This window comes from Nicotiana tabacum, chromosome 20 (assembly GCF_000715075.1).
Source record: "Nicotiana tabacum cultivar K326 chromosome 20, ASM71507v2, whole genome shotgun sequence".
Lineage (NCBI taxonomy): Eukaryota > Viridiplantae > Streptophyta > Magnoliopsida > Solanales > Solanaceae > Nicotiana > Nicotiana tabacum.
The window spans coordinates 163,871,753-163,894,101 of NC_134099.1; the positions used below are offsets into that span (position 1 = coordinate 163,871,753).

The 22,349-nt window shown below is 36.7% G+C and overlaps 2 protein-coding genes and 1 non-coding gene across 3 annotated transcripts; 2 read left to right on the forward strand and 1 right to left on the reverse strand.

Moving 5' to 3' along the window:
• Window positions 1-176: 176 nt before the first annotated feature.
• TRNAT-AGU (transfer RNA threonine (anticodon AGU)) lies at window positions 177-250 on the reverse strand. The gene has a single exon. It is a non-coding gene; the product is annotated as a tRNA-Thr (tRNA).
• A 1,501-nt stretch (window positions 251-1,751) lies between these two features.
• Window positions 1,752-7,001, forward strand: LOC107827911 (protein DEHYDRATION-INDUCED 19 homolog 4-like). Its single transcript, XM_016655142.2, has 5 exons — window positions 1,752-2,007; window positions 3,821-3,963; window positions 5,452-5,529; window positions 5,714-5,976; window positions 6,717-7,001. Exons 1-5 carry the CDS (start codon window positions 1,947-1,949, stop codon window positions 6,823-6,825), a joined length of 654 nt encoding a protein of 217 aa, XP_016510628.1. The 5' UTR covers window positions 1,752-1,946; the 3' UTR covers window positions 6,826-7,001.
• Window positions 7,002-10,036: 3,035 nt separating this feature from the next.
• Window positions 10,037-11,760, forward strand: LOC107827912 (major strawberry allergen Fra a 1-2). Its single transcript, XM_016655143.2, has 2 exons — window positions 10,037-10,269; window positions 11,261-11,760. The coding sequence occupies exons 1-2, from the start codon at window positions 10,086-10,088 to the stop codon at window positions 11,551-11,553; spliced, it is 477 nt and encodes a 158-aa protein (XP_016510629.1). The 5' UTR covers window positions 10,037-10,085; the 3' UTR covers window positions 11,554-11,760.
• The last annotated feature ends 10,589 nt before the right edge of the window (window positions 11,761-22,349 follow it).

Consider the following 22,349-nt stretch of genomic DNA (forward strand, 5'->3'; position numbering starts at 1 on the left):
ATAAAAATAAAAATAAAAATAAAAATAAAAATAAAAATAAAAATAAAAATAAAAATAAAAATAAAAATAAAAATAAAAATAAAAATAAAAATAAAAATAAAAATAAAAATAAAAATAAAAATAAAAATAAAAATAAAAATAAAAATAAAAATAAAAATAGAGTTTAATTTCAAAAATGCTCTCGTTGAGAGTCGAACTCAAGACCTCCCGCTTACTAAACGGGTGCTCTAACCAACTGAGCTACGAGAGCCTTATGTCATAATCTTTCAAGATTTATTATAAATTAGACATATACAAGTATATAATAACATCCATAATGTTCACATTGAATTACAAGGAGTAAACTTACCTAAGCTGGAGATATTTTTTTAACCTTTTATGCACAAAAAATATACTCCATTAGACATGAACTACATTATAGCAGCAAGTCAACATTTGATATGGCATTTTTTAAAAATCTCCTTTTACTTATTTCAATTATGATGTTTTAGAGACTTTAAAATATATTCTTTAATCAACAACCTACTTCACTTCAACTCAATAAATGACGTCTACTTCGTAAGTGCTAAGGCAAAATATATCACCGAAAGGAAAGGTGATAGGGGAGCCTAGCCATTTCACTCTACCCGAGTAATAAAGTAGAAACCCCCCTCACGATCGATTAAAAGGAAAGTCACCAAGAGATATTTGTTCAAATCCAATTCGTGATGGTAAACAACTTCCACTTCTAATTAAGAGGTTGTGAGTTCAAGTCATCCCAAGAGCAAGATAGAGAGTTCTTGGAGGGAAGAATGCCGAGTTTCTATTGGAAACAGACTCTCTACCCCAGGGTAGGGATAAAGTTTGCGTACACACTATCCTCCCGAGACCCCACTACTGAGATTATATTGGGTCGTTATTGTTGTAACAACCTACCATCAGTAAATGCATGTTGCTTTGAAAATATTTCCCTAATATGTTTATTTGACTTACTGATACGCAATTTCCAAGGACAGTCTTACAAAGTAAGTAATAACATATTATAACTACAATTTTCTTAAATTTATTTTTTGTTGAATAACATTGCCTCCAAATATAACTATTTCAAAGAAAAGTATTTCTTCCAAAACAAAATTCCTATGATATTTTTTAGAAACTCCTTTTAGTTGGGGTGGGAGGTCGGGGTCAACAAGCTCTTTTTAAAAATTCGATAATTAAGTATCTGATATTTGTATTAGAACTCCGACTAATCCGAATGCATATCGCGAATGACTTATTAAAGGGGAATAGATAGGTAGAATGCCTTTCCTCTTGCGAAATTTCGAGTAAAAAAAATAAAAATAAAGAACAGAGGAGCCCGATGCACAAAGTATTTTGCGTTCACATAGTATCCGTGGAAGGCCCTGTAACCAAAGGGTATATGGTGTAGACAACCTAACTTAATGTAAGTACCACTGAGTTGTTATTGTTGCTATGATTGTTTTTACGGCTCCAAACCGTGACCTATAGGTCACACAAAAATAACTGTAAGAGATCTCGAGTCCGAGTCACGAATTTTTTTTAAAAGAAAAAAGAAAAACAGGATAGACCAATGCCCAAACTTAGGTAACAAGCTTCCATAATTTCCAAGAATATACACATCATGATGAGTCAATGACTCAATTCTTCTCTGCCAAGTGGACAGTGGTAATTTCGCAATTAAATCCAAGTTCAAGCCTTTATTCATAACCCAAACTCTATATAATTCCCCAGCATTTCCTAGTGTCTCTCTTAGCTAATTCTCCTCCCATTTCCACGAAACTTCGCGAATTTTTTTCCCATTTTCTCCTTAGGGTTTTGATCAATTTCCATTTTGGTACCATAAAGTTCTGATCTTTGAGCAATTTTAGTATCAGGAAATGCACAATTTCTTCAAAATTTTCTGAGGATTTTAACTTAAAATTTGGTTAATTTAAAGGATAATATAAATGGATTCTGATCCTTGGATTCGTCTCTCTACTTCTTCACGACGTAATCAATCTCGTTCAGGTCAGTGTTATCTCACTTACTTTCCTCTTTAAGTTTAATTAGTACTCCACATCTCATTTAGGCGTCACTTTCCTTTCAAGTTTGTTCAATAGAATGTTACATTTATATATATATATATATATATAAATAATCTAAATTTAAATTCTGATTTTATCCTTAATATAATGATTTATAACTACACAAATGTTTATGATTTATTTTGGATCATAATTTTAAAAATTAGTTTTTTTAAAATAATATCACATAAATTGAGATAGAAAGAGTACTAAAGTCAAAGTATCTAATTATTTGTTTGAAGAATAATAATTTTTGGGATGAAGGGTGGTTTTAGTTTGTGAGCTGAGGTTAAGTGGATTATGTTTTGCTAGAAAATGAACGAATGGAGAAGGAAACCATACGTTTGCAATGCTGGGTGTTAGTTTCTGTTATTTAGGGTTTATAGTATTTTCTCACTTACTTTCCTCTTTAGGCATGCTCGGTACAATTTCTGAAAAATATGTGTTCTGAAGTATGAGTGTCAAAAGTAGCTCATTTTCGTTTTGAAGTACTTAAAATGATTTCTTTTTATGGTAAAGATGTTTTACAAATATTACTCGTAAAAGGAACATAGTTCGACTCTCATGTAGTAAAAGGGCAACCCAATGAACGAAGCATCCGAGTTCACGTAGGGCCCGTGAAAGTGCTGTGTCCAAGGGAGTGTGGTGCAGGCAACTTACCACAAGGGTCATTGGCTGATTACATGGCTCAAACCCATGACCTATGGGAGATAATTTTACCGTTGCTCCTAGGATTGTTTCGGCTCCCAAATAGTAATACAACAACAACTATCCAGTAAAATACCACTAATGGGGTCTGGGGAAGGTAGTGTATACGCAGACCTTTCCCCTACCCCGAAGAAGTAGAGAGTCTGTTTCCAAAAGACCCTCGCCTCAAGAAAACAAAAAAGACAAAAGGAGACAATATTAGTATCACCACAGAAATCATAAGAAAAATAGGAACAACATGAAATCTAGAAGAAAGATGCCAAGCAAAAGCGATAGCTAGTAAATAGGTCCTGCACTGAAAAGCGAACTCCCAAATAATAATAGTGTTTTCTTTTTGGCTATTTGGATGAAGAGATAGTTTGTGAGCTAAGGTTAAGCGGAAGATGGTTTGCAAGAAAATGAACAAATTGAAAGGAAACTTACATTTGTATTTTTCTCCCATTTGCTTAATTACACCATTTATTTCCTGTTTAAGCTTGCCCAAAATAGCGGGTTCAGAATACGAAGTCCATGCATCTAATTTTTGGTGATTTTGGGCATTGATTGTTTATTTCGTTTAATTCACAGTTTTTTCAAAAATTCTGTAATAATACTATTTTATTCAGGAAGGAGTAGTTAGTTTGTGAGATGAGGTGAAATTCGATATGTTTACCCGATAGAAAGAAATAATGCAAAGGAAATTTTACATTTGTACTGCGGGGAATATGTTTGAGTCATGTTATTATGTTTCGTAAGGTCCTATACTCTTTAGGAGTCTTTTATCCCTGTTAGAACTGAGAATTTTATGCCAGTAGGAAATATAGAGAGCTTTTATTACTTTTCTTTTTTATTTTTATTTTTATTTTTATTTTGTATAATGTTGGCCTGAATTTAAATGAGGAAAGATAATCAGTAAGGATTCATACGGCCGACCCCTACTTGTTTGGAATTGAGGCGTAGTTGTTGTATTGCTGGTTTTTTTGTTTTTGCATTATGGTTTGTTGGATTGTCGGAAAGATTGTTTATGGTTTTTGTAATTGAAGTTGGGGTGTATTTGGTGTATTATGCAGACTTCTATAATATAGGAGAAGAGTATGAGGGTGAAGAGGAGTCAAGGCCGGAGTTTCTATGCCCGTTCTGTGGTGAGGATTTTGATATTGTTGGCCTTTGCTGTCATATCGACGACGAGCATGCTTTTGAGGCTAAGAATGGGGTACAATATCTCTACAACTCTTAATTTTCTTGCTTTTCCCCCCCTTTTGTTCGAATATCATATTGAGTTGAGGCATAGCTGAATTAATTGAACTATCATATGTGGATTGTAAAGTTTTTAGCACCTAGGACTGTCTTATGTGCACGTTGAAGTTTGGGACTTTATTAACCTTCTAATTCTACTGCTGCATTTGACTTTCTCTAGTGTGGTTTAGCTTATTTTTCTTTTCTCTATTTCTTGTGCTTTTTTTTTTTGGGGGGGGGGGGGGGGGTCGAGATGGGTTGCAATGTGAAAATGTTGACCTTTAGCTACATGAAATGATCCTTTTCATTCAGTATGTCTATTTTAGAGGCTTCGAACTTCACAAATTCAGAGCTTCAGGATACCAGTTTCTAGTTTCCCTTATACAAGTTTAAAAAGGATTTGTCTTTAGCCTAGTGGAAAGGCTCCTCCACCTCCTACCCTAAGGTTGAGTATTCGAGTCAACAAGGGGGAAAATCGGTAATGGACCACTGTTGACTCTTGATAAGAGAGTTTGGCTGTTGGGCGTGCTATATTAAGAGAAAGAAAGTCAACTATGATTTAATTGTCACTCTCATAGTGAATAGACTTAGAAGTGCAACCTGATTCTAGGGCCTAGCTTTGTTAGGAGATGCACACAGGAATATTAAGCTTCTTGATTTCTATTTGTGTGAGCTTTGGTCACATTTGACCAAGATAAATTATTAACAAGGTAACACCCTTGTGCAACTCCACTAGCTAGAGATATATAAACTGGAAATCCTGGGAAGCACGTCTGATACAGAAAGGCTAGCCCCTCATAATTTGGGGTATTGAGAATGATGATCTGGACTTGTCCATCATGGGAGTCAAAGATTCCTTAACGAGGGTAGCTCATTTCTTTCTACTTGGTACTTTACTTTAACTTCTAAATTTTGGCTTGGGAATGTGAAGTAAGAGCTGACGCAGTCTCAGAGTTCTGTGCGGAATTGATGAGACAAAGGAGGAGATATGTTCATTCTTTGCTGAATTTGTCTCCTCCCCCCCCCCCCCACACACACACACAACCACCACACAAAAAAAAAACAGCAGAAAAAGAAAGTAGCTAGGGTTATTTTGTGTTTTTAGTTGTAGCATTTGTATTACATTTTGTATTGACAGACATCACCTTCACATGCCTTTTTCCCAGAAAAAGATACTAACAATTAGGACAAAGCTTTTGTTTTAATGACGCGAACCAAAGTCAGATAGTGACCAAACTAACAGAAGTTTATTGTCCATCATTATAATGTTTAAATCTACTTAAGATTGTAGACCTCTTATTGTGAACTGTGTGTCAAAGTAAAATGTTGATATCTGTAAATGCCAATAAAAATGACCAAAATTGATCCTCTGGCACTCTGACTTTTAAATGTCAGTTGAAAATGTGTATGCTGGTTCATATATCTGAGTTAATCGATGAGTTAGATAACATATCTGTAAATGCAGATATGCCCTGTTTGTGCAAAAAGGGTCGGGGTGAATTTGGTTGGGCATATTACTCAGCAACATGGAAATATTCTAAAGGTATCCTTCTGTTTTTCATAGTTGACTTAACTGGGATTTGAATATGAAGCCCTTTCTGTATCTCCTTTTAATATTACTGTAGGCAATGTATAAGAAGTCTTGTTAGAACTATAACGCATTTCACTTCTGTCTTGATTTTACTGCTGGGCTACGTAAAGTTTGTATGTTGCGTTGACTGTAACAGGTGCAGCGCAAGAGACGATTTCGAAGGGGTGGATCTAATTCAACTCTTTCTATTTTAAGAAAAGAGCTAAGAGAAGGAAGTCTACAATCCATCCTCAGGGGATCCTCACACTTGGTTTCTTCCTCCACTACAGATCCTGATCCCTTGTTATCTTCGTTCATTAACAGTTCGGCTTTGGTCGATGAACCTCCCGAAGTTCAACCTCTGTCCCCTGCTAAAGCATACTCAACACAAGAAAGCACTGTTGATAATTTGTCTGACAGGTATGGCAGCATTTTTTACACTTTAGTTATGTCTCCATTATTATTGCATTTGATGCTGGGAAGTGATGAGAAAGTGCGGTAAAAGGGGAACGAAGTCCTTAATAACTATGTTGCTCGGCCTCTCCGAAAATTTCGGCGGGTGCATGTCCAATCCTTCAAAAGTAGAGTATTTTTTGAGGATCCGACACGGGTGTAGCAGCATTTTGGAGAGAGTGCCAACATGACTTAATAATGTAATGCTTCTATGAACATGTGCACAACCATAGTTGGATTTTCATGTTTCTCTGACCATAATTCACTGGATTTCTTTTCTTCGCGTGTCTGGTAATGTTCAAACGCGTGGTTGAGTTGCACATAACTTCTCATTTTCCTTGTCGTGGTTGAAACATAGTTTTACTACTACCATTATTTTCTTAATGGAAAGTCATTTTAAGCAAATTCGTTACACCTAATTTTTTTTATTTTTTTTTGGTTACTCCTAATTTATGATAAAAATATATACCTTTGTATGTTTAGTATGCCTTCCCATCCTGTATGCTCTATTTATCATTTCTCAATAGTCGTAGATACTCCTGTAGAGTACTGGCCTATGTTTAGAACAGGCATTAGTCATGAGTTTCGTGTTCGTTATTGAACGTTGTAAATACACTTGACAATATCTAGCGATGAGTATGATGCTCGTTTTGGTGTTTTCTATTGACTATGTCTGAGATCATTGATCTTAGTGTTATTCTGAACAGAAATCTTCAGCCATCTCCACTATCTGAGGAAGATCAAGAAGAGAAGGCTAGAAAAAGTAAGTTTGTGCAAGGGCTTTTGCTATCGACTTTTCTTGAAGACGACTTCTAATTTAATAGAGGATTTGCATGTCGTAGCTATTATATAATAACTTGTAATGTAGCTCGGTGAAAGAAAGAGATGCTGCCATTCTGTAGTAGTTAGGTCAAGATGAACTCTGAAAGTAGTCCTCGTGTATGTAGTTATGTATGTATATAATAAAGACTGTATTACTTTTCCACGTTCGACAGTATGCAATATATTTCTAATTTAAGAGTAAAACTCACCTAATAGTATAGCAAGGTCTGCTTAAACATTACTGTGACCCTGTTGCTTGGCCTTGGTTTCTTCTCCAGTGGAAAATGCACTTCAGATTAATAACCAAAATATAGTCTTCTCTCCTTTCTCGATAGCGAAGTAAGACCAAGCTCATGAGCTTATAATCTTAGGTCGGAACAAGTTGATAGGACCCTCTTTTTCATGTTCCCATGTTCCCCCGTGTGGCGACATGGGGCGAAAAAAGGAAAGAGAGGGATGAGGTTTCTCTCGCTTTTGGCATAGCGGCCCCAAGTGGGAGGCTCGCACGACAGGTTATTAGCTCAGTGGTAGAGCGCGCTCCTGATAATTGCGTCGTTGTGCCTGGGATGTGAGGGCTCTCAGCCACATGGATAGTTCAATGTGCTCATCGGTGCCTGACCCTGAGATGTGGATCATCCAAGGCATATTAGCATGGCGTACTCCTCTTCGAACCGGGATTTGAAACCAAACTCCTCTAGAAAATTCAGACTTTCTTTTTGTGCTACGATCACATCAAAACATAAGCTTTGGGGCTCAATAACCAAGTTGTATCCATAAATTCGGATCTTAATTTGAAAGTTATATTTAGATGCGACTCAATAGCTAAGTGTATCAACAAATTCAGGATTTAATTTGAAAGTTATATTTAGATGCAGCCTTTCACATATCACCTGTCAAGGCATGACATAGATAGTTAGACGGTCAGCTCACTTGCTAGCTGCCAGTAACAAGTGAGTTTGTCCCTATGAGTTTTGTAGTGAAAATAGCACGGTGTAGTTAGTTTTCGGATTGGTAATCGAAAGATTATCAGTATTTGCAAAGTCATTGTAAAATAGTCATTGTTTTGCTGCAACACGGAAAGTTTCAGCATAATATGCTGGATTATAGAGCTCCTCCATTTAAACTTCTCGCATATTATTTGGAACTCCAGCATATTATGAAATTCTAGCATATTATACTTGAATCTTATATGTAAAAAATTCGAACTCCAGTATATTATGTTGGAATTTTTCCGAATTTTTAATAGTGTTTTTGTTCAGATTATATCGTTACATGAAAAAATGACTAAATTTTGATTACTTTAAAACTGTGGCTATTCTTTAATTATCAGTTGTAAATCTGGCTATTTTTAAAATTAACTAGTTTTACGCTTGCCAATTTACCACAACTCCTCCTTTGTTAGCATGTAATAATATGAGGGAGCTCACACAGACCGAGTAAATTCCCTATGAGCAGTGGTGGATCTAGAGGGCAATGTGCGAGTTCCTGGATTGCACAGTCCTTGTATATATATATTAAAAAATTTATTAAATATCTATAAATATTTAATTGTCAACCCAATTACTAACTTGAGCCCGATCATTATAGAAATTCATAAATTTCAAAGTCTGGAATCGCCTAAGTTGGTCAACTAAAATCTCCTCTTGAGCTACTAATCACTTCTAGAAGAGAGTACACAGCAGTCTCATTTAATGCAACATCAACCTACTGAAAAGGGAAATGATCAGGACCAAAGTTTACTTTAAAGAGTCAAAACTTCATAAACCGTATAGATAGATAATATAGCTTGACAAAATAGACCCCGTGGTAAAATCATCATTTCAATAGAAATTAGGAAAAGCAATTTGTTTTTTCCTTATCAGATGTCGAGAGTCTATCGGAAACAATCTTTATATCTTTTCAAGGTAAAGTAAAGCTGCGTACACCGTACCCTCTCCAAACCCCACTTATGAGATTACGTTGAATTATTATTGTTGTTGTTGTTGTTGTTGATGTCAAGATTAACTTGCTTGTTATCTTTACTATTTGTTAGATACCTACTATTTTTCATCGACACAAGTAATAAATAATTTTGTCGTAGATTATCCACAAGATAGCTACCTCCTATAAATATTATATGTACCGAATAATTCTCCCCATCATATTTAAGCATATGAAAAAATCACCTATCTTTTTAAATGTTTCATAATTTTCATCTTACTTTATTAACCGTTAGACCACGCTTTAATCCGTAACTTCACTTGTATTTAAGAGATTTCAACTCAATAAAAAAGATGACAGGTGGAAAAGGAAAATGTCGGCATGTTTAGTTGAAAAAAAACTTGTACTGTTATTTTCTGTGGCACATTCAAGATCGTATTCATAGTAATAAAAAGTTTGGTCCTGGCTAGCTGAAAAATTTGGTTAGTAGGGAATGCATGCATGTAAACGCCGCCCTTCATTAAAAGATTGTATGCTACTATATTTTTTGGGATCTTTACGTAAAATAGCTGATCATATTTACTGTTTACTTTTTCTAGCCATATACATAGATCATACATTGATTATATATGATTATGCACATATATTATATAAATCATGTATATATTATACCTCAACCGGATATTTTTAGTTTTGAGTGGTTAAGTGAGCGGCTATTTGGATTAATTATTCATATTTTTTTTGGTTTCCCACTTTGTGTCCGGTATCCTCTTTGGAGTTTGATTAATTTGGATTCGTGGTGGAAAATTCAATTTTGGAGTGTAAAGCTCTCCCTACCAAACAAGGGCGGATTTAGGCCGTATGGTGCACATGTACCCATGGTTTTTCCGCCAAATAGGTATTTTATGTATATATTTCATAAAATTGATCTAATATTATCTGTTGAGCCCCATGCTCCAAAAAAGTTGAATAGTGCACCTGGTTGAATTCTAAGTTATTCATCCAAAGGAACATGGATAGATTCTAGCTTAGCACTTCTTTTTTCTGGCTTTTTCAATGGTGCACCTATGATCTAGAAATCCTAGATTCGCCTCTGCTACCATAGGCGACTCCATACCCAAGGCTCGAAACTGAAATCTCTGATTAAAGATAGAGGAGAGTACTTACCGCTCCAATACAACCTTGGTGCCTCGTGGTAGGTTGTATAGTACACTTTAATAAACAAGAAAGCTTAAGCGTTAAAATTAACTTCATTTCTCAAGCTATAAATACCATCATGAAACAACACAATTTATACTACAATACACTCCAAGTTTTTTTAGAGGAAAAAAAAAATGGGAATTCTCACAACTACTTATGAGTTCACTACCCCAATTTCAGCCCCAAGAATGTTTAAGTCTTTCATTCTTGATGGAGAGAATCTTCTTCCTAAAATTGCACCTCAAGTTTTCAAAAGTATTGAGATAATCCATGGAGATGGAGGCCCTGGAACCATCAAGCAATTCAACTTTGCTGAAGGCAATATATTTCTTCTTTTTCTCTTTTTATTATTATTATTATTATTATTATTATTATTATTATTATTATTATTATTATAAAACCCATTTTAGAGTATTTTCATCGATCTTGGCAGGGATGTGCTTGGTATGGCGTAAGTTATTTTTTAGGAAAATATTTTCGTGAGGAAGTTATTTTGATATCATAAAATGTTCCTTCAACTAACACTTAGACATTATTATTAGTCTCGAGCTGTGCAAAAACAAATCCACTCTTTACTATTAAAAATTTCATCAAAACACTTTTCTATTTGCTAATATAATTATTGGTCTTTAATACTACTTCCGTCTCCGTTTCAATTTATGTGAACCTATTTCCTTTTTGGTTCGTGCCAAAAAGAATGCCCTCTTTCCTTATTTGGAAACAATTTACCTTTATGCAATGATTTATAGCCACACAAAATATATGTGCCTCATTTTACAACGCAAGTTCAAAAGTCTTATCTCTTTTCTTAAACTCCTGCCCAGTCAAATGGGTTCACATAAATTGAAATGGAGGGAGTAGATATTTTTCGGAAAAGGGTCAAATATACTCCTATACTATCAGAAAATGTTTAAATGTGCCCCTCGTTATACTTTAGGTCCAAAAATATCCTTGTCGTTATACTATTGGATTAAATATACCCCTTTTTCGTTAAGTTTGTCCAAAGTGGACATCCAATCCTACGGGACACTAACATTTGATAAGGTGGATGCCACATGGCTTGGCACCTCAGCGCCACTAACATTTAAACCAATAGTATTACGGTAGGGGTATATTTGGACCTAAAGTATAACGAATAACAAAGAGTATATTTAAACTTTTTTTCATAATACATGGATATATTTGACCATTTGCCATATATTATTTTCAAAAAAATATTTTCAGGAAAATATATTTCATATTTTCTTGGATAAATAACTTCCTTCGTACCAAATGCACTCTAAATTAAATTGATGTCCCATGCATGCAGGTACGGAAATCAAGTTTGTGAAGCATAGGGTTGATGCAATTGACAAGGAAAAAATGACCTATGCTTCCACATTGATAGAAGGTGATACTTTGATGGACAAGGTTGAGTCAATTTCATATGAGCTGAAACTTGAATCCATGCCTGATGGAGGATGTAAAGGCAAAAACACTAGCAAATTCAATACAAAACCTGGTGTTGAGATTAAAGAAGAGGAAATTAAGGCAGGCAAAGAGATGTCTGATGAGATTGTCAAGGCTGTTGAGGCCTATCTCTTGGCAAACCCGAATGAATAGGTTTAATTAGCCGACCCTGACTTGTTTGGAACTGAGGTCTGAGGCGTCGTAATTGTTGTTGTTGATGTATGCTCCGGTTTGAATACTAGCTGTCTAGTATTCACTTTGTTTCTCCTTTGTTTAATTTACTACTTTTGTTGGTTAATAAAACTTGTGTTTGGTGTGAAAATGCATTTCTACACCACAAGGCACAAGAGTACTATCAAATTGTATTGAGGTTTTTCTTCGATTTTATTTTATATGCTTGACTTATAATTTAATGTTTATTTTAAACAAGCATATTAATGAGGTTCACGTTCTATAAATTCCATTCAAATGACACTAGGTAGCCACTCTAAAGGGCTGCTATTTAGGAATTAGCCAGTACGTACTGAATTTCAATTTTTCAGGACAAAATTGTCTTAAATAGTCCTGAAGTTAAGATTCTTAGTTTAAAATTTCAGGAGAAAATAAATACTAGTTAATCTCTAAATAACATCTTTGAGAATGCTATATGTGCACTTGCCCCATCAATTCCGTTCAAATGATCAGTCCAATACCATTATTGTATTGGGAAAAAATTGAGTCTGAATATTGAAGATGACGTGTCATGACACGTGGACTGGTCAAAAGGTCAAAACGCAATAAATAGCCAAGAGGCACGGGCGACAACAGATAGGGGAAAAGAAAGCAACATAGGTGTGGACCGTTACTAAAATAGGTACGAGTCTCGTACCTATTCGAGTCGTTTAAAGATCAAAGATCAGAAGAAGTTGAAGATACGAATCTGATGACGTAAAAGAGTCTAAATGCAGCATTAAATGTGAAATACGTTAGAGAATCTGAATTAAATAGAAATGATTGTGTAACGTTTCTTTTAAATATCATTAATTGCTCATAATTGCCTCATTAAGACAAAGACATTATATCTTCTCCTAGAATCAACTATAAAGGGAAAAGATTCAACATCTGTAAGGACACGAAATACTATTGAGATCTTACTGAAATACAAAACTATTTACTGCTTTACCATCATTCTCAAAAATATTTTATTTTCGTCTCCTGATTATTAGTAACCCGAATTTCTTTCTAGCTTTGACCAAAGACTCAGATTTTTGGTTAAACAAATTGGTTCCGTTAACGGGAATCTAATAATCTTTTCTTTTAAGCTACATCTTGTCCATTGTTATCACCATGTCAAACAACAACACCGACAATAACAGTAATAACACATTGGGACACCATGAAAATCAAATCCATCAAAATCAAGGTGACGTGGTTCCCTCCCCTCCAGATTCACCACGTCAATCTCGTGAAGGCACTCCTGTTACTGAATCCCGTGCTGATCAACAAGAACAATCTGAACACTTTGAAGGAGGTACAAATGAAGTTTTACAAAAGCTAATTGATGCACAGGTCGGCAAAGCTCTTCAGCCTCTAGTTAGTCGATTGCATGCTGCACCACCCACACCAACTCCTAATAATAATACATTGGAGAATCCCCGTTCTGGTCTTGTTAATTCTGGAAATGGAGGAACCACCAGTGAACCACAGGGAGGGGGACCAGGTAATTCAGATAATTCCTATTTGCAAAATTTAGTACTAACCTTGCAGAAACAGATTAAGGAACAAAATGAGCGTATTGAGTAAATCCCTAGAGTTCCGCCTGTAATAAAGGGGGTTGACATGGACAAATACTCACAACAACCTTGGAAGTCAAGTGTTGCTCCCCTTCCAATTCCGAAAAAGTTCAAAATGCCTGACATCCCGAAATATGATGGTACTACAGACCCACGTGACCACGTGACTGCATTTACAACAGGCGTGAAAGGCAACGACTTGACCAAACAAGAAATTGAATAAGTACTGGTCAAGAAATTTAGAGAAACACTCACCAAGGGTGCATTAACCTGGTATTCTCTTTTATCTGAAAATTTTATAAATTCTTTTGCTGAGCTTGCAGATTCTTTTATTAAAGCACATTCGGGAGCACAAAAGGTTGAGAAAAGAATGGAAGATATTTTCAAAATCAAACAAGGAGATTCAGAGTTGCTTAGAGATTTTGTTGATAGATTCCAACGTGAAAGAATGACTCTACCCCGTGTGCCTGACAACTGGGCTGCAATAGCTTTTGCAAGTAATTTAAATGACAAAAGTTCTGAAGCCACGAGAAGACTCAAAGAAAGCCTTCGAGAATTCCCTGCAACCGCGTGGAATGATGTTTACAACAGGTATAGTACGAAGCTGCGAATTGAAGAAGATATCGTACCTAAGTTTCATCATGAAGAAAGGGGTGGTTCCAGAAGATCAGAAACCGAAAAAAGATCAGGTAAAAACAGGTACGATTCATATATGGGACCTGCAGAAAAAGACCCACGGTCAAAACAAGATAACCAGCAATATGATCAAAAATCGAGGAACAGGGACTCTGGTTCTTCTTCGAAATTCATAAATGATCGGAACAGGCAAGACTCACGAGATGATGATAGAAGTTTAAAGGCACGGTTTGGCAGATATAACTTTAATGTCACTACCTCCGACCTCGTGGCTGTTTTGAGAAGCATGGGAGATAAGGTACGGTGGCCAAAAGAGATGCGGTCAAATCCAAATAGACGCAATCCATATCATTGGTGCGAATTCCACAATGATCACGGGCACAAAACTTCAGAATGTAGATTCTTGCAGAGTGAAGTGGATCATCTATTGAAGCAAAGGTACCTCACTGAGTTATTTAGTGAAAAAGGTAAACAAGCCTATATGAAAAATAGGCAAGAGCCACCAAAGCCTTCCTTCACCCAAGAGAACAGTAAATGTGATAAGTGGGGGAGAAGATATTCACGGCATAACCTACACAGCCTCCAACAAGGTTTCTAAGGTAACAATTACACACGGGAAATGGGCGTCAAGTTTTAGAAAATGAAAGTATTTCATTCGATGATGCAGATACCGAAGGAGTGATAACTCCACATAGTGACGCTCTGGTAATATCTTTACTTGTACATGATACTAATGTAAAACGAGTTTTGATTGATCCAGGGAGTTCTGTAAATATTATACTACTAAGGGTATTACGTGAAATGCAAGTTGAAGAAAAAATGATACCCAAGGTGCACACCTTGTCAGGCTTCGACAATTCAAGTGTGGTAACAAAAGGAGAGGTAATTCTAACAACTTTTGATGCAGGTGTTGTTAAAGAAACTAAATTTCAGGTAGTTGATATGGAAATGGCCTACAATATGATCATGGGGAGGCCTTGGATCCATGGTATGGATGTTGTTCCATCAACTCTACATCAAGTTATTAAATTTCCATCACCGTGGGGGATTTGTCAAATTCGAAGGGATCAGCAAACAACCAGGAGTATCAACGCTGGAACAGATACGAGCACCGTAAACAAAGAAAAATAGCAATTACAGGAAACAGTTGAAGGTGCCAGCAATCAAACCTCAACTGAGTAAGAGAAAACAGATTTAGACTCGAGACCTAATACCATTCAAGAACCTGAGGAGAATGAAAATATCAAAACAACCATCGAAGAACTCGAGGCTGTGATATTATTTGAGCATTCGTCTGAACAGAAAGTTTATGTGGGAGCTAATTTAAACTCAAACATGCGAGGTATGTTAATTGAATTTCTAAAATCTAACGTGGACTGTTTTGCTTGGTCCCATGCTGACATGACAGGGATACCACCGGATGTGTTAACTCAGAAATTAAACGAAGACTCATCCTTTACACCAATAAAGCAAAAGAAAAGGAAGCAAGGGGCTTTCAAAAACCAGGTGATTCAAGATGAGGTCCAAAAGCTATTAAAGATTGGGTCAATCCGCGAGGTAAAGTACCCTAATTGGTTAGCTAACACAGTTGTTGTACCTAAGAAAAATGGTAAGTGGCGAGTCTGTGTAGATTATACAGATCTTAATAAAGCTTGTCCAAAAGATTCTTTTCCTTTACCACATATAGATCAATTAATTGATGCAACTGCAGGACATGAACTTTTAAGTTTTTTAGATGCATATTCAGGGTACAACCAAATTAAAATGGACCCTAGTGATGAAGAAAAAACTTCTTTCATCACAAACATGGGGACTTATTGTTATAAAGTAATGCCCTTTGGTCTCAAAAATGCTGGGGCAACCTATCAAAGGTTGGTCACCAAAATGTTCCAAGAACATTTAGGGAAGACAATGGAGGTATATATAGACGATATGCTCGTCAAAACCCAACAGTCTCATGATCATATTTCTCATCTATCTGTTACATTTGAAATTTTGCGAAAATTTAATATGAAACTCAACCCATAAAAATGTGCATTTGGAGTTGCATCAGGTAAGTTTTTGGGTTTTCTTGTTTCTAACCGTGGTATTGAGGTAAATCCTTCTCAGATCAAAGCAATAGAAGAAATCCCTGATATCCTTACTAATAAAAAGGAAGTTCAAAGATTAACGAGAAGAATTGCAGCTTTGGGGAGATTTATTTCCAAATCCTCATAAAAGTGTTTTAAGTTTTTCTCTGCACTCAAAAAGCAAGATCATTTTGAATGGAATGAAGATTGTCAACAAGCCCTTAGAAATTTGAAAGCTTATTTGTCAAAACCATCGTTATTGGCAAAACCAAAGGTGGGAGAAAAGCTTCTCATCTATCTGGTTGTATCTGAAGTTGTGGTAAGTGCTGCTTTAGTCCGTGAGGACCAAGGTAAACAATCTCCTATTTATTATGTAAGTAAGTCCTTATTAGATGCTGAGACACGATACCCACAACTAGAAAAGTTAGCATTAGCTTTGATCATGGCATCTAGAAAATTAAGACCTTATTTTCAATGTCATCCCATTATTGTAGTTACTGCTTTTCCGCTTCGAAATATTTTGCATAAACACGAACTATCAGGAAGATTAGCAAAATGGGCTATAGAACTAAGTGAATACGAAATCATTTATCAACCCAGGACCTCTATAAAATCTCAAGTAATAGCTGATTTCGTGGCTGAATTTAGTCAGGGGATGCATTTAGAAGCAGAAAAAGAATTACAAGTTTTTAATGGTGCAAACCCGGGGACTTGGGTTTTATTCGCTGATGGTTCATCCAATATAAAAGGAGCAGGTCTAGGTATAGTTCTCATACCACATACGGGTGAAATTATTAAGCAAGCTATAAAATGTCATTCTATAACTAACAATGAAGCAGAGTATGAAGCTGTAATTGCAGGTTTGGAATTGGCAAGAGAACTCGGCATAACACAAATTATAATCAAGAGTGATTCTTAACTCGTGGTTAATCAAATGCTGGGGACTTATACAGCCAGGGAAACTCGAATGCAAGAATATCTCGAAAAGGTACGGGAACTAATTAAGCAATTCCAAACTTGGAAGGTAATGCAGATCCCACGAGATGAGAATGTGGAGGCAGATGCTTTAGCTAATCTCGCATCTGCAGCTGACGTAGCAAACGGCGCAAATGCTTCAGTCATACATTTATTTCATTCCGTTCTCGAACCTGATAAGAATGAGGTAAATTTTAATCATCTAACATGGGATTGGAGAAACGAAATTATTGCTTTTTTACAACACGGAACCGTGCCTGTTGACAAAGGGAAGGCTCACGCGCTTCACAAAAAAGCCGTTTGATATTGTTTTTATCAAGGAAATCTTTATCGAAAGATGTTCGGTGGACCACTAGCACGGTGTCTCGGACCCTCTCAAACAGAATATGTGATGAGAGAAGTGCACGAAGGGCATTGTGGAAATCACGCAGGGGGAAGGTCGCTAGTAAGAACGTTGATTCGAGTAGGATATTATTGGCCTAAGATGGAAGAAGAGGCAAACAGTTTCGTGTCCAAATGTGATAAATGTCAAAGATACGGCAATAATATGCACAGACCAGCTGAGTTACTACACCCTGTTATAGCCTCGTGGCCCTTTATGAAATGGGGAATGGATATCGTAGGTCCATTTCCACAAGCAAAAGGTCAGGTAAAGTTTCTACTTGTACTCACAGATTATTTCACTAAATGGGTAGAAGCAGGAGCATTTAAACAGGTACGAGAGAAGGAAGTTAAAGACTTCATATGGCGAAATATAATATGCCGATTTGGAGCACCAAAGGAGACCGTGTGTGACAATGGACCACAATTCATAGGAGCTCAAATCACAGAATTTCTTCAAAGTTGTCCGATTAAAAGGATAACGTCTACGCCATACCATCCAGTGGGTAATGGACAAGCGGAATCCACTAACAAAGTCATTATCAACAACTTGAAGAAGAGGTTACAGGATTCAAAAGGTAATTGGCCTGAGGTATTACCTGGAGTATTATGGGATTATCGTACAACGACAAAAACAAGCACTGGAGAAACACCATTTTCAATGGTTTATGGTGCGGAAGCCTTAATTCCAGTTGAAATAGGTGAACCAAGCACACGGTACGTTCGGGCAACGAAGGAATCTAATAATGAAGAGATGCGGGTCAACCTTGATTTGCTTGAAGGAAAAAGAGAAGCCGCATTGATAAGAAGGGCAACACAAAAGCAAGTAATTGAACGATATTACAATAGGAGAGCACGCCTCAGATTTTTCAAAATTGGGGACTTCGTGCTTAAAAAGGTGTTCCAATCTGCAAAGGCTGCTAATTCAGGAAAGCTAAGTCCAACGTGGGAAGGACCATACAAAGTTCGTGACATTGCGGGAAAAGGAGCATACGAGTTGGAGACAATGGACGACAAAGTTTTACCCTCACATTGGAATGCCGTCCATTTAAAGAGGTATTACTTCTGAGAAAGTACCTACGGTCAGGTATCGTCATGTTAAAAAAAAAATTCTTTTGAGTTATTAATGTTTTACTAACGATTTTAGATGCTAGGCAAAAACCCTAACTCGTGCCAAATGATGAGTCACGACCTGCAAGGCAAAATGGAGTATTCTAAAATTCCCAGCCCAGGGTTACAATTAATCTAATGGAAATACACACGAGTTAGGCAGTCTTCATCTATAATCGCACCTCCGAGTCCCGTATATTTTTTTGTTTTAGGAAAAGGACCAAATTGAAAGAAATAAACAAGTGCTTGAGGCTTCCTACTTCACCGCTCAAACACTTGGGGGACTACATATTATACACAGATATGTGTAGAAAAACAGATACGGATATCGAACAAAAGTCGGCCACAAAGAGACAAGTGTTGAGAAAAAGTTACGAAGTCTTCAGCATTCATGAGAACAAGACATTCTTCATCATCGTGTTCAACAAACACAAGACATGCATCATAATGTTTTTCCCATGAGAACAGCAAAGTCATCTCTCAAGCTCATAAACGAAGTCACCTCTCAAACCCTTCCTAATATATAAAGATAAGGTCATGACTATGTACTGAAACAGGTTATGAAGAAAAACCTTGTTTATTTTATGTTATGAAAAAAATATGTTACAAGAAAAACAGTTACGAGAAAGTTATAGATGTATTTTAATACATGTAATAGTCAAAAAACTTGTTAAATTTCATGAATAAAAACTTGTCAAAGTTGTTTCATACAAAACATGTGTATTCTTATTTCTTTCATCGTATTATAACACCATTATGAAGTTGAGACGTCTTCTTCATTAGGTGTCGATAAAATAAAAGGGCCCTCTTTTATAAACCTCATGTTAATAAGTCATGAGAAGAATCACAAAGCATTTTTAAAGGATAAAAATGCTAAACTATTCTATAAGTCCTAAATAAGTAAGGAAAAGGCGAGAATAGAACACATTGAAGTACTAACAAAACTTCTTAAATGTAATTAAAAAGACTAAGTAGAAACTTAGTCAATAAAAGTTTATACAAGTGCCCCATTATGATAACTGGGGACTTTCACCAAAAAATCCCTTAAAAACTAAGGGATAAAACCATCATCCAATTGAAGGGGTTAGCACATCAGAAGTTGCAATATTAATTTCACTTTCAGCCACAGGCACGGTGGCAACTTCTGAAGAAGCAGCAACAGGAACGGTTTCAGCTGAGCTTGAAATGTTAGTATCAACGAGGGAAGCAAGAGTCACAGAAGCTTCAACTTCCACAGACTGAGTCATAGAAGTTTCACCCTCTGAAGCTGCAATTGCAACATTTTCAACTTCAACTGCCATAGCAACGGCTTCTTCATTTAAAGGTTCTTCAGCCACGGGAGCTTTAATTGATGGAGAGGGAAAGTCAAGTGGTTGTTGGGTTCTCTCAATGGTCTCTAAAACTTTGGCCAACTCTGAGTTTAAATCAAAGTTTTCTTGACTGGCCTCTATTAAAGTATCACGACGAGAGTTTAGAAAAGCCCAACTCACCTCTATGTTAAAATTCTCCTCAAGAAGTTCATACTCCCTTTCCCACGTAGCAAGATCATTCTTTAACACTTGATTTTCAGCTAAAGAGGATTCAAAGGATGCTTCAAGGGAGGCATAAGAACTCTCTAAGGTACGTACCTTATCAGAAGAGATTTTTAAATCAGCTTGAGCTTGAGTCAAGCTTTGCACTAACTCCCCTGCATACTCTTCTTTCTTGGCCAAGAGTACCTTAAGTTCTCTGATTTCTTCACTACAATTTGATAGTTGTTCTGAAAATGAACGCTCAAGGCGCTCCTTATCTTTCTCAAATTGGCTTGAAGAAGCCTTGGCAACTGCTAGCTCAGAAGTCATACCTCGCTTTTGTTGCTCCAGGAGATTTCTACTCTCTATCAATTCTTCTATAGTTCCCTGAGCATTCTCAAACTGCTCTTTCCAATTGGCTGTTTCTAGCTGTGCTCCCCTGGCTATTTCCTCAGCCTTGTGGATAGACTTTTCAGACTCACGCGCTTTCTTTTCTAGAAGGGAAATTCTTCCCATCAATTCTGTACCAATGAGGTTAGTTTGCAGTGACAATTCATAGAAATAAGGTTTTTATTTTTTAAAAAGAAACTTGTTAGTAAGTGAAGGAAGAATACCTTCAAAGTAGAATGAACAATGTCATTCATCAAAGTTAAGCAGCTGTGGCTGTCCATCTTCTTCTTCTTCTCAATATCTCCAATCAAAGGCCTAAGCCAGTCATCTGCTCCACCAGACTTCCTTAAAAGGCTGTTGTTAGCAGGAACTTCAAGGGTAACGTTCCTCATAGCCAAGCTTCTGCTACTAGAACCCTCCTCTGCATATTGAACAGAGGAAGGGGGAGCTATAGAAGGAAGAGTGATAGAAGAAGTGAAAATAACAGGAGTCATAGGACTCGAAGCAGGTAAGGGAGCAGAAGTAGGTAAAGAAGCAGGAGAAGACGGAATGGGAACAGAGGAAGAAAGAGGAACTTCATCTAAAACTGGACCTAGTTCTCCACTTTCAAAACCACCAACGAAGAGACGATGAATAGATTCGTTGGTGTCCCTCGGAGTGGTTTCATCTTCAGAGGGAATGTGAACAGGTTCAGTAAGAGAGGCACAGACAGGGATAACTTCAGCTTCATTCTCGGAAACTATGCGTCTCCTGGCTCTTGGTCTAGCTATCAAAGAGGTGTCTTCGTCTTCATCATCCTAAGAATCTTCTTCTACAACTTTACTCTTTGACAGCCTAGCTTGGGTTCTCTCCACAGAAAGAGAAGTACCAGAAGAGGCTCGAAGGGCAGTAGCCACTTCGGTTGTCATTCCTCGAATAGCAAATCCTGACAAAAAGAAGGATTTTTTTTTAAAAAAAGAAGGACTTGTCATACGAAAAATGATAAAGAGACGCATACCGTGAGTTTTCACTCTCCAACCATGTAAATTGGAAATGGATTTCCACGTTCTCGCCTCCATAGGCACGACTTTCATGATTAAATCTACCCAACCACGGAAATTAGGAACGGGTTCCACATCTCCCATGGTTGCTATAGAAAAGCAAAGAAGGATGAAATTAGAAAAGAAGTTGAAATTCTTAAGAGATAAGAACGGTAAGTAAAAAAAACTTACGTGCAAAGTTCTACTTCTCAGGGAAGGGGATATTTGTTTCACCCACCAATCAACTGTGCGTACCGTAACATAACGAGTGTACCACCCGCGGTCCTTGTCATCTTCAGGGCTTACTAAGACCCTTTTACTTCTTGCAGTTAGAGTAAAAACTCCATTGCGAAATAACTTGGGGTAGTAAAGATGAATAAGGTGGGGAAAGGAAAAATCAACACCGGCTTTAACAGATAAATACCTCAAACAAGCCATTGTTCTCCATACAAGGGGACCAATTTGTCCCAAACAAATTTTGAAAAAACGACAGAAATCAAGTATGACTGGGTCAATAGCAGGAATAAATCCCAAAGTGAAGGGGTAAGTATAAACAAAAGAAAATCCAATCCTAAAAGAAGATATTCTTTGATTTGGATTAGGGATTACTATACGAAAATCACTTCTCCAGTTGCAATCTTTTCGAATAATAGAAACCAAAGGTTCAGTGATTAAAGAAGGGAAAGTGTCAGCTTTCTCTAAATTGACAACTTGCTCACGAAGAGATTTCCTATCATTCTCAAAAGATAGGTCGTTGGGTACTATTTCCTCAACTAAAGGCTCTTGAAAAAGCCCAGGAAGTTCTTTACCGTTAGAGGAAGATTTCTTAGTAATAGAACCTCTGAAAATAGTACCGGAGCTAGAAGAAGGCATGACAGAACCAGATGCACCACCACGAACGGATCCTAGGCTACGAAGCCTGCCACCTCTTCCTCTTCTATGTCTTACAGGGGCATTGAGGAAGCTATCAAGAATTGGGATTCTTTTAGGGTTAGGATTCGAAGATGTCATTGCAGAGAAAAGGATAAACTCAAGGAGAAAGGAATAGAAATAAAGAGTAAAGGATTTGTTAAGGGTTTATGAAGA